General features: G+C 36.0%; 1 protein-coding gene across 4 annotated transcripts in view; it reads left to right on the forward strand.

Annotated features, from left to right (window-relative positions):
- The first annotated feature begins 1,483 nt into the window (after positions 1–1,483).
- LOC149773076 (uncharacterized) overlaps positions 1,484–13,693 on the forward strand; it is a 40,431-nt gene continuing 28,221 nt past the window's right edge. The window contains exons 1-2 of one of the 4 annotated variants that reach the window (XM_089946884.1): positions 1,484–1,807; positions 11,104–11,253. In XM_089946884.1, the coding sequence (XP_089803010.1) occupies positions 11,122–11,253 (132 nt within the window). In that variant the 5' untranslated portion in view covers positions 1,484–1,807; positions 11,104–11,121. Of the gene's footprint in view, positions 1,808–2,018; positions 2,224–5,815; positions 5,837–11,103; positions 11,254–13,693 lie in introns of those variants that run through there. The other 3 variants (XM_089946883.1, XM_089946885.1, XM_089946886.1) reach the window with 3 other exon arrangements.

A 13,693-nucleotide genomic window follows, 5' to 3' on the forward strand; every position in this document is an offset into this window, starting at 1 on the left:
GATGCTATACCTAAGTGTGTCAGGGTCTGGGTCTCCTAGTTTGCTTTTGGCGACTTTATGAGCTTGTTCATTACCGAAGATTCATATATGCGATGGTAGTGAACTATCTGATTTCTAGTTGTTGTTGTTGAATTTAATTATAGTAGCGTTCGCACAATTGTGCATGTGCCACTTTTTTCTGACTGCACCGCAGCCTGCTAGTTGTTCCTGGGGAAGGGGATGGTGCCACCTCCCCCAGGCTTTTATGGATTCAAGGAACCCTGATAGTTTGGCCTCAGTCTGTGGGTCCATAAAGGTCCCTACAGTTGAATGGTTGGCTGTCATTGGTGGGAAGGAGAGCTTGGGAACGGTCCTGCTTGCTTTACATCGCTGGTTTCTTGTTGCATTTGCCTGGTGTTTTTTTTTTTTTTTTTTTTTTCGAGATTTTTTTTCTTCTTTTTTTTCTTCGAAATCTTCTAAAAGGAGGGGGGCTGTTCTATGCTGTTTATAGAGGTTCTTAGTAGATATCATGTATGAAGAGAGATTTTCAAGGTTATTATGGGATTACTAGTCGAGGTGTTTAGGGTGTGTTTCCTACGTTATGTTATTTATAAGTTTTTAGATATTACCTCTTTAAGTTATTTATTAATTGATGTTTTTAGAGATTCAATGTTATTTATACTTTATTTAGCAAGAGACCGGAGTCCTAGCCGATTACACGGTTCGTTAAGGACATCTAGGACAGGAATCCTAGCTGATTACTCGGTTCGTTAAGGACATCTAGGACATCCGATTTTGCGGTTTCCTTAGTTTTTTTATAGGTGCTTCGTAAGTGAATTATTTATTAATACTTTTATAAAATTGAATGATATGTTATGGATGTTGTTATCTTTAGTCCAGTTTAATGATTCAATAATAGCCTAGAATTATGTTGTGAATATAGTGCAGTAGTCAGGTAACCTGTTTCCCAGTTGAAAGTTATATTCTGGGATTACTACTGTAGCTGATGTTCTGGGTGGTTCAGGTATTTTGGATCCATCATTATATATTTTTACGAAAACAGGGTATGTGTCTTGTATGTCCATTGCAATAGTGGCTTTTAGTCTTAATTCTTGTTCCAGTTTGTTTGAATATTCGGTGGCTTTGGTATTTAACCTTGGTTTAGAGTATATCCAAGGGGTTTGATCAGTCAATATCATACAGGTATGGGGCTTATATATCGGCCTAAATTGATTATAATGCAACGGGTGGCTCCTGGTAAAGAACATAGGAAGGAAGGTAACTTTTAATTCCGAGTCTGTGCACATCATGGAAATCGCCTTATTGATTAACAAAGCTATCTCAATGATTTGTGATTTCGTTTTGCTGACAATCAGAGCACGGCCGCGGACAGGATTTGTGGGCCCTAGAAGAGATTCTCCGGTAGGCAGTATTGCTCCATATCCCTCCACTCATATACGGAAAATAATTATGCGCGCGCCCATGCCAGTGGGCCCAATGAATTACAAACGAAGAAAAAAAATCTTCAGCCCTAACCGTTGTGGGCTCCCGGAATTTTGTTCTAGTTGTCCCACCATGTAAGCGGTCCTGAGGCGGAGACTTTTTTATTATCGTCTATTGGCCATTTGTTGAAATCAAATGTTTACTCGAATAGGCCAAGGTTGATAATTGTCATAGATGACCTTCACCTCATCAGATTCGTAGGTAAATACGGACTGACGTTCCAACCCCAAAGACGTGTATTCCTTACAATGAAAGAGGTGAGAAAATTCATTCGTGTTTATAAAAGCATTGTTCGGCATTTATATTTACGACACTATCTCAGACGGTAAGTAGTCTATTTTGTTGTTGTTGTTGTTGTTTTTCTTCGTTTATAACGTAGTATGGATATATTCGAACAACATTAAAGGTCTCGTGGTTCGCGTCATAACTGTAGTTGGTTAAACCAATGGCATTCTGAAATCCACCTTATGCTAAAAATAGACAATGCTGTCATTGCGCCATTTGCTGCCATATTGTTCTCGGACAAAGCATCTAGCGACGCTTAGTAACACGGATGCTGGCAAGATCTTAAGATTTAAAACAAGATATATATTCTTCTGGAAAAATAATTATTTAATATGGTGACCACTAAGTATTGTTGTTATGGTTCATGTACATGTGACTCGAAATACCAGAAAGATTGTGTTTGGTGCACCCAATACGGAGGAAGCGGTTTTCCAAAGTCGAGAAGGAGAGATAAAGGTACGTGTACCAATCATTCCAGCCGACGTGATTATGCCATTAAAAATGTGACGATTCATACATATATATGTAGCTTGCCTTGATACAGTGTTGGACTGTCAACAGTAATACTACTACTACTAATAATAATAATAATTAATAAGAATAATTAATAATAATAATAATAATAATAATAATAATAACAAAAACAATAGTAAAAAAACATATTAACACGTGGAATAATACCAAAAATACCGGGATTAGTAGTAGTAGTAGTAATAATAATAATAATATTACTGAAAGAGTAATAGAAGCACCGAACATCAATAATAATAATAATAATAATAATAATAATAATAAAAATAATAATAAATTGTTCATGTTGTAAATTACATTTTCTAGATGATAGTAGGTGTTATGCAGTGCTTTATTGTTTCAGATGGTACAAAACAATACAAGAATGCAATATTTTGCAAATTACTCATGGCAATTTATATTGTATGTAACGATGCATGTATGCAAAATACTTAAGGCTGATAAATCAGCCCCTCCCTGTGATATTGATTTTGATTTAAGGGCTGATATCACCTGTTCATTAAAGCTGATGTCACCTATTCTTTAAAACATGCAAAAGTCTGCAGACATTTGGCTGCACACATGAGTTTACATTTTATACACTTATCAGTATTTCTTGTGGCTGTGGAGCTACCATTGGCAGAAGGGTTCTTTTGGTACCATTGGCAGAAGGGTTCTTTTGGTAGCATGTACATTATATTTCCGCGACCGCGCTGGTGGCCTAGTGGTTGGAGCAATCTGCCTCAGATGCGGGAAGTTGTGGTTTTGATCTCCAGCTGAGTCATACCAAAGGCTTATAAAAATGGTACTAACAGCTGCCTTGCTTGGCACTCAGCATTAAGAGGTTAGTGTTATAAAGACTGGTTGGCCTGGTGTCAAGATAATGTGACTGGGTGGGACATTATGCTACATGTCTGCAGCATGATGCCCCAGTGCTAGATGATTGATTTTTTTTTAAAGCTACGTTAAAAATTCAAATCACACATATTTCTGGAGTAAATCCAATGTTTGGTGACTTGTATATCCATATGGAATGGCACAACCCTCTGCCATGTGGCCAGTTTTGAATTTCACACTTGATATGGCTGTTATCAGTTACCGGTTTGTGTCCAAAGTGTATGCAGATTTGTTTTGGAAAAATGACTGTAAGTTTTGTTATTTACAACACTTTGCACACAAAAGAGCATTGCAATTCCAAGATACAAAATACAAAAGACACAATACAAGAGAATTTGTTTAATGATTGTAGTCTAGAAAACATAAAAGCACTAACTCTGGACAAGCTGTTATACTGTATAGTCATTTGAACAAATTTATCACCTGGTACATAGTTTTTATTAAGAAAAATAACATGGAAAATATTCACTTATTGCCATTATGATGGCTAGCCTTAATGTCCAAAGCCAAGCTGGCTGCTTTTAGGTACTGCACAGTGTCACAGCATTACTGGTTAGTGGAGACCAAGTGTATGGGGCAGTTTTTGGAATGGATCCTTCAGCTGAAATGCTTTCTGTCAGCCGCTCTCTAGAAATTTATTTTGGCTGACCTAATTGTATGCAAGTGGTATGTAAAATCCCTCTTCATTTGACCAGTATCATTAAATCCTTCAGAACATTTTACTTTTTTAGCTGTAATTTGAGTCCGAACAAAACATCGGAGTTTCCATAAATTGTTGATCTTTTTTAAACTATGACTCGTGCACTGAATGCAGCATTACTGCAAGGTAAGAGGAACATGAGGAGACTGTCTAGCTAGGACTGTATCACAAGGGGCCTTGAAGATTGTTGGGTGGGTAACGAGCTATGTTTTATACACATGCCTTTTTGAGGAGTGTGTTATGCTGTGACCCTATCTGTCCATCTGTGTGTGTGTTAACCTTTCATTTTCTGGATGATAACTCGAGTTCTACCACACCTACCTTCTCCAAACTTTATAGGTAAGTTTTTCATACCAAAAAGGATTTTAAGGTCAAAGATATTTGTTACCACGAACAAAGAAGCAAAATATTGTTTTTTTTCTGTCAATAACGTTAGTTCTACATCATGTACCTTAGACCAAACTTTGTGTATTGCTTGCACATGAGTTAAAAAAAGTCTACTGATTTTGGGGCTGATAAGGCTTCATGGTCTGTAACAATATAACAGAAAGAAGGAAAACTAACAAGTTTAGTAAGATGAACAAATAATTTGCTTAACTTGAATACAAAGTGAATAAAAGACACAGCATTGTGAATTAAATCCCAAGTAATCCTAAATGTATCACAAGTCTTAAAGTATAGAATGAATTCCAATAATCTTGAATATCCAGATGTAACAAGAGTCTTAAATCTCTTGATATACCACAACGATATAATCCAGAATGTCTTTAAACGAGTCCGCAGTAATCCCAAGCAGTGTTTTAGTCTAACAAATCGATGAGTACTTTGTAATTTCCAATTAATAATTTAAATAAACAATTCCTCTCAAATTATATATTTACACAACTATAAGTAGTTCCACTGATTATAAAACAGTACCAAATCCTATATATACTAATTTCACTTGTCCTATGACACAGTGGAATTTCCAATGGGAAAACCCACGTCTTAAACAGAATTTCAAATATACTGTTTTCTTCTTAGAATCGTGACAAAAATCTGGTATTCATTATGTGACAAACGTATATACATAGCTGGGGCAAAAATGGTTTGGCACAAAAAATTCAGTTTTCACTCTTGTACATTCACCAACTTTATGGATAATTTACATGCTGGTTAAGAAAGAAGTCATTGATTTTGTAGTCAAAACATCAAAGGTCAAATTTACTGTAACTGAAAGAAAAAAGTTTTAGCTAAATAAAGTTTCTTCTATACCAGACATTCTGGAGTGCTTGCACTTAAGGTATTGAAGAGATCTACTAATTTTGTTGTACAATTTTTGGCCAAATATTGTGGATGGCATGCAGTTCTGGTAATAATGAAAACTATCGATTCTGGTGGGATAAAAATCAGAGGTCATGTTATAAGTATTCCAATCAATGCAAAATAGTGTTTAAATTATGAAGATTTGAAAAAGAAGACACAGGATATGTTCTCATGGGGCATATTATTGATATTGATATCAAAGCAAGGTACACCCATCATTTGACAATTTGCACATGGATAACTTGCAGACCTTCTTTAATGTGTGGATTGACATCGTTCCCATCCATTTTGTAGAAAATGCTGAAGAATTTATTATTTGATTAATGTGAAGAAAATTGTGATCAAAATTAGTAAATGAAACCCAGTTATATTGCTCATTTTATCATCAAAAACAGTGGTTAGTATCTGAAATTTGAATCAACATCATGAAGTTTGTGGCTAATAACATTAGGTCATACACTTTGTTACATTTTCTTTATTATAAAAATTTCTGATACACTGTAACAATCTTTGATAAAAACACTATTATGTATGAAACAATTAAATTACCTTAATTTGTCCTAGTTATTTACAAATAGGATCAGAGAGCAAGCCAACTAAGTACAAGGAATACCTGGTGAATTCAAGCCTTTGTTTGATGTGATTCAATATGGAGAAGTAAGTTTCAAAGTTTGTGGTCAACTTAAAATTAGTAAATTGGCACCAAGAGACTTATTCAGGGATGGGATTAAGCTTCGCGATTACTTGCATTGAAATCCCAGCATCAGTATTTCACTGGTAAATCAGTTTTCAAAAAATTGAATTTCAACATTGGCAGTTTTGGCATGAAACAGATATCTCTACTTTTTGAATGAAAGGGCTCGTTTTGTTGAGCAAAGATAAGTAATAAATACACAATGTATTGCAGGTAGATAATGAGGCACGCATGTACTTAATATGTTTTTCATGATTTTTGCAGAGATTGGTTATCCTGACAGTAATGGTAATTTATATTGAAAAATGAACATTATTTTGGCAGTCCCTCTGTAACTTGTGCCCTCACTTATAGTGTGGTCTTTGTTTTTGGACACTATTGTGCAGTTTCCCTTTATGCATGTTTGTGCATCAGGGACGCACGCTGGAGAAAATTGATGCACAAGTTTTGTTGCCATGCATTTTTTCGACGCAAAAGATTTGCATAATACGATGAGGATTTATTTAATATCCAATGCTTTCGACGAGGGATGGCATTGTGTATATCGAGCATAGGCATTGACTGGTTCCTTGATTTGTATGCTCCGTGTTGCACTCTGCTATTCATGTAGCGGAGTGCAATGCAGTGAGCATATGAAACTGAGGACACACAGTACTAATGGTATGGAAAAATGGGGACCAGCCTAGAAATGGGTGAGCCTAAAATAGAGTATAGATGGGTTAGGCTGACCGGGATTGGTTAATAATGTAAGTTATGTTGCAAGAAAAAGAATCTTTTGAGAGCTTATCCTAGTTGTAAGTGAGAAAAAAATAGAGAAGTGTTTTATTGATGGAATTTCAGTCCTTTAACAGTCTTGAGTTTGGAACACATTTTGGTGCGGAATTGAAAGCACATGTTTCAAACACTTGCAGGTCCAGAAAATGCCTTGGCTCATATCCTTTCCTCTACACAGAAGCTGAGATCCAGGTTTCATCTATACTGATAAATATAGGTTTGATCATGAGCACTCAAAATTTTTAAGATACTGAATTTTTAATATCACGGTGTTTGCATAGGTTTACTATGGGAACTGAATTAGTACCGTGAGTCCTAGACTAGCATAGACAATGTTATGATGGAGTAACTTCCCCTAATCTCGTGAGTTCTGACGTGATTTCCATTGAGCTCAGCAAGATGTCAGCCAGGTGTTTAACCTCGATGCTTGTTGCACTAGAAAGTGATCTCCAGATTAAAATGGGTGCACTAAGAATCATTAGTGAAGAAAATGAAAGAAGCAAAACACAGAAGAGTAACTGTGGATCTAACTTTAATGAAAAAATGGAGAAAAAAATTCCCTTGACTGGAATACAGTGCATCCATTAGGACTACAAGTGTGACTTCTGATCACGTGATTGCAGAGACTGCAAAAGTGAATAATCCTTTTGTGACAGGGTTTAAGAAATTTAAAAAATCTGCCCTCGTTCGCCACACGATATCTGGAGAACACATTATCACCCAAGACATTCTTTCACAACAAAGAAATCAGTAAACTTGCAGAGTCAAATGCGTTATTTGGATTACAAAGTCAGGGGGTCAGTGCAGAATTTGTTGGTTTTTAACTTTGCAGCAATAAAAGAAAGATCTTAAAGTTAAGTGTAACTTATTAGAAAGAAGATGAATCATTAGCCTCTTTGATTTTTGGATAAATGTGTTCTAGGACGAAGTACAATGAAACTGATGATATTACACATTTTATGACAAAGTAAATTAACTGCCATTTGGTTAAAAGATTTATTTGGCTTTTTGTATCGGCTTGTATGCAATGTGTTTGTCTATAATATTGCTACAAAAAGATGTACGACCTTAAAAGAAAAATGAACTAATTAAATTATTCTTTAAATGGACTATGCATTTGTTTGTTAATTGTACATGTTGGTTTATTTGTATGTTTATTGAGAAAGATAGTATGTGGTACAAATTGCAATATCCCATTTCAAGCTGAAAAAGTATGGGTCTGATGAAAATTTGTCAGTATATTTTTCACTCCCACATTTTTTATTTGACCCAAAGTTCTGACACCAAAGTTTTTTTTTAACCCTCAATTTTATTCTCCTGGGGGATACACTGCTATTGTGTGCGAGTTATCAAGGTAAATGTGACATGTCATCAGCGTTCCCACCAATTTTTGCAGATTTGAAACAAAGACCAGAAGACTCATTTGGTTTATTATTGATGCAGAAATCAAATCAGGTACTGTGCACATATATATGGGCAAAAATAAGTTTAAAGTCTTTCCCAGTTTTGTCAATCATCATGTGGATTTCTTCTTTATTCCTGTGTTTGGTTTTCAATATATGCCATGGTGAGTATTGAATAAACACCACGAGTTAGTGATGTTTTAGATATCCTGTACCACTGCATGACAGTCAGTTGCTGAAATTCCTCTTGGTGAGTGTTGAGCAATAACCATGTGACAGTGATATTTTTAGCTACCCTACTCCATGGTGTGAGTATCAGTGAATTGCCATTATCCCTCTAGATGAGTATGAGAGAAAGTCAAATTTAATATTGTATTACCCATGTATAATTAGTGTCACTTTTCACAGCATGCACACTGCTGCATAATGTTCTTGCAGATTGCATCTGTCATGTTTTATATGATGATTTCAATAGACCAGCAGTGCTTTATGTGCTGACAGATCCAAGTCAGTACTGGCAGCAGTTGTGTGCTTTACTACTGCAGGAAATGAGGTGTTCAGTAATACTATGCTTGTTAACTATGACAGAAGGTAATGGTTAGATACATCTGGCAAGTGTACAAAATACTACTTTGTATATTCAAAAACAAACACCAAACCTGTCATAAATATTTTATAATGACCTTTTTCAAGTTATTTTGTTCATGAAAATTTTATGTTTTACACTTTGACACAATTTAGTACCAACTGTCAGCACACTGGTAGGTGTTACAGTGTGAATCCAGGATTTGACAAATTAGAGACCATCCATTTAATTGGGTTTGATGGGGGTGGGGGCGCAAGTGCTTTTCATTAAAGCTTTTGGAGGTCAGTCGACTTCTTGTTATTGCTAGTGGGAACATTGTGATGGTAAGTCAAATAATGGTTTATGTACACTAAAAAAGAATAAAGTTATCATTGAGCAAAGTTCCAGATGATTGAGACTCCTTAGTCAGTAATCACCAGTATACCTTGACCATTCATTGGTCGTTGCAACTTTTTGATCAATACTTTTAGAATTAAACATGCCCCCCTTCCTACAGGTACATATATAAGGAGTATTAAACAAAGAAAACTGGGCTTGGTATATGAGGTGATCATGGTACTCTTGTTATTGGTTGCCTGTGTGATCATGGTACTCTTGTTATTGGTTGCCTGTGTGATCATGGAACTCTTGTTATTGGTTGACTATGTAATCATGGTACTCTTGTTATTGGTTGTCTGTGTGATCATGGTACTCATGTTATTGGTTGTCTATGTGATCATGGTACTCTTGTTATTGGTTGTCTATGTGATCATGCTATTCTTGTTATAGGTTGTCTATTTGATCATGGTACTCAGACAACCAATAACAAGAGTTCATCTTACATGTACTCTGTGTGATCATCTTACATGTACTCTTGTTATTGATTGTGTGATCATCTTACATGTACTCTTGTTATTGGTTGTCTGTGTGATCATGGTACTCTTGTTATTGGTTGTCTGTGTGATCATGGTGCTCTTGTTATTGGTTGTTTGTGTGATCATGATACTCTTGTTATTGGTTGTCTATGTGATCATGGTACCCTTGTTATTGGTTGTTTGTGTGATCATGTTACTCTTTATTGGTTGTTTGTGTGATCATGGTACTCTTGTTATTGGTTGTTTGTGTGATCATGATACTCTTGTTATTTGTTGTCTGTGTGATCATGATACTCTTGTTATTTGGTTCTCTATGTGATCATGGTACTCTTTATTGGTTGTCTGTGTGATCATGGTACATGTACTCTTGTTATTGGTTGTTTGTGTGATCATGGTACTCTTTATTGGCTGTTTGTGTGATCATGATACTCTTGTTATTGGCTGTCTATGTGATCATAGTACTCTTATTATTGGTTGTTTATGTGATCATGATATTCTTGTTATTGGTTGTCTGTGGGATCATGGTGCATGTACTCTTGTTATTGGTTGTCTGTGTTATGGTACTCTTGTTATTGGTTGTCTGTGTGATCATGGTACTCTTTTTATTGGTTGTTTGTGTTATGCAAGTGAGCGGTATCAATATTTGTAATGAAAGACACTTTTAAATATAAAACGATAAAACACTAGAACTTCATGACCTCCCTGTGAAAATTTCTTTGTCATGGCCTCAAGAATTTTTTGACATCTAAGGGTATGGTTGATTTTCTGATATTTGTGATTTCACATTGCTGCAAGCCACAGGGAAAACTTGTCTTCTGCTTGAGGCATGCTATTTGGAGCTAGTCTGACACTTTTGTTACACTGATGTTATGGTTGTAGACCATTCAGCTAGACTTAACATATAATACTTGCTTATTAGTAGAGTTCAACTAAAAACTGTACAGACCCAGATCTGCTGGCACATATGCTGGCAGATCTGGATCTGTGAAGTGTGTTCGGAGTAAACAGTAGAACAAGCAACATAGACCCTGATCTGCAGGCACATTATACTAAGGCAGATTAGGATCATTGTTGTTTGCAGTGACTATATAATGATAATAAGTATTCAAATGAGTAGTGTGGCCATTAAATGATTACAGTGCAAATGATACAAATGGCTGTTTTTAAAAGTATTAAAAAAATGTGATAAACACAACAGTTATAAGAAAACCCAACATGGAGTTGTATGGCAAATGTTTGTTGTTAAGATAGTTGAGAAAAAAAATGAATCAAGCAATCCAGTTTGTGTAAAAAGTGACATAACTGTAACTATTAGAAGAATATTTTTACTATGTCATATACAGTATATACTGACTTCTAATTTGGGTCAATCTGTACACTGCACAGACTTAGATCTGCCATCACACAGTGCACCAGCAGATCTGGGTTTGTATAGCTTGTTAGGAGTAATCATTAGATCAAAGATCATTGACCCTTATCTACCTGCACATTGGCTGTAATTGGATTTATTATTGAATTTAGTTGGTAATGATTGATGATTGAAAGAAAATTGAGCGCCTTTTAAATACATGTACTCAAATGAATTAAAGAAAGTATGATTGTTACAACTGCAGATATACTAGTGAGATGAGATGGCTGCACTTCCACGACCTGGTGTCTTTTCGTCTTCAGTGAACAAGCTCAAAGGTTTGAAGGTGCTCCTAATCTCTGATACCAAGAACAGTTTCACAAACCGAGTGGAACAAACCCTTATATGGTTGAAGGTAAGAAATGTATATTCTTAGATACATCAAAAAGGGACTGAGAATTAAATAAAATCCATATGAATAGGACTTCATGTTTTTATTATTTGCTTAATATGACAAGAATATATTTGCAACTTGTTGCTTCATTTCCACTTCACAAAGTTTAGGTGTGTACTGTGTTACAGTGAGCAAAAAATACTTAAATTAAGTCGAGGACAAAGTTCTCAGATGCTTTTTAATAATGTCTAATTTTATTGCATCTAATTATTAATATTGTTGGATCTTACAGCAACTTGCAATTCAAATAAATGAGAAGCAATGTTTGTTGTTGTTGTTGCTGATATTGCTATTTTTGACATTGGAGTGCTTAAAATATGGCCTTTTATACCATGTATAGTCTGTCAGCTTGTGAACACTCTAGAGTCTTTATTTCTGACCAGATTTTGATCAGATTTGGTATGTAAACTGTATTTTTCAGTATCTGGGGCCCCAAGTGGCCGAGTGGTCTAAAGCGCTCTTCGTTACGGATCGCTGCCATCTCACCTCTTTCTGAGTGGGTTCAAGTCTCAGATTCAGCCAATGTGGGTATGTGAGAAAGCTTGCCAGTAGCTCCTCGTGGGTCGGTGGTTCTTTCTGGGGTTTTCCCCGAGTTCTTCCTCCATTAATACAGGCTGCCATGTATAGCCTATCATGTGCTGAAAAATGGCGTTAAAACCTACAACAACAACAATTTTTTAGTATCTTGGATGAGATTGATTTTATTGAGGTTTTCTTGTACCTGATTGGCAGTGTTTGTTAACACTTTAGAGGACTTTATTTTTTATCAAAATTTGCTGAGAATGGTTTGTACACTTAAAAGTTTACATCGTCAAGATTTTGGATGAGTTTGATTGTGAGCAACATTCATGCATATTAATGAGGTGATCTTGCATCTGATTGGCTATGTCTGTAAACACTCTAGAAACCATATATCAGAGGCTCAGGGACATAAAATTTGCCAGATGTATTCTCCTTCATGTTTTAAGAGGCAGTTGAGTGGAGAAAGCCTTGCATCCTGTATCATTGGAGGTTTGAGTAAATTGGGGTGTTGGTTAAGAACCTCCCTTATGCAGCACACCACATTTGTCTCAACTCCAACTAGACAGATGGCCATGTGTGCCTGTTTGAGCAGATGAGAGTGTTGTTTGGGTACATTTCTTATGCAGCATACTGCTTTGGCCTGAACTTCAACCAGACCGGTGACCAGGTGAATCAGAACATAGTCAATCAGTTGGTTAAACCAAGCCAGTGGGCATCGACTGTAATCTAGTGTCCCTTTAATCATTTGCAAATTGCTGCTCTCAAATATACAAGTATATACCATAAATTAACACTGTGATTCATTTGGGTATCTGTAGCAAAATCATTATTTCATCATGGCTAGCATCAAGGCAGTGGCTCAAGTAGAACCTAGTTCTTGTCTTTATTTTATTTGCTTAATATTTTGTTTCAATATGTCATTGATATACCCTGACACTAGTATTCTAGAGAACCTCACCATTCCGTTGTTTGACTTGGATATTGGGTAGGGGTATGGACGATGTTGGGGTGGGGTACGGATGATGAATTGTCTTCCTTTAGTACAAGTGCAATAAAGCAAAACACTCAGTTCCACTCCTCAACCACTGTAGAAATAACAGTGACCATTTGCACACCAATTCTTGTAAAGATTCCATCCATTACATCCCAGCCTGGCTCAAGTTTTATGGTGAACCAGTGAGTGTATGAAGGTGATTCTTTATGAAAGCTTTTACTTTTTAAAGTCAGTTTCTAAGCCCCTTAAGTTGTTTCAGTTGCTGAAAGTTTGATCACCTTAGTGTTTTCTGTACAGCCAAATCAAATTGTGTTTGTGGTTCAGTTTTCCCTTCAAGGGCTGGCTGGAGAACTGAACTTGGTTAAGAAAAACCTGAATTCTATTTATCTCCATGCATTGGTTATTAAGAAAAGTCTCACTGACAACTTTTTGCACGAGAACAAATTTTGTAACATTGGAGTAACACATCTGAAGGTATGATCTGGTGCAGAAATCAATCTTATCCATCATTTACTATCAGGGGGTTATCAGTGTGGCCAAAATTATCTTCTGCAGAAAAGTTAAACAAAACATCTGTCTAAATGCTCATCATACCATCACTTCCCACAATGGTTACAGTGAGTTTCTTAAAGCCCCTTAAGTTGTTTCAATTGCAGAAAGTTTGAACACCACAAGGTTTTTGTACAGCCAAATCAGATTGTGCCAATTGTGATAAGAAAGATCACAGTGACACTTCCATTCCAAACCATTCAGTGTGATTGTACTGAGAAACTGAGGCAAAAGCAATAATGTAATGCTGCCATTCAGACATGAAATGTAGGTCAGTGTTACTTAATGTTACCAGTGGTTGGTAATACCCTTCAAGCTGATTATAATAAATTGTAT

The sequence above is a fragment of the Sinohyriopsis cumingii genome, unplaced genomic scaffold, assembly GCF_028554795.1.
Source record: "Sinohyriopsis cumingii isolate HCF-2022 unplaced genomic scaffold, ASM2855479v2 utg000913l, whole genome shotgun sequence".
NCBI lineage: Eukaryota > Metazoa > Mollusca > Bivalvia > Unionida > Unionidae > Sinohyriopsis > Sinohyriopsis cumingii.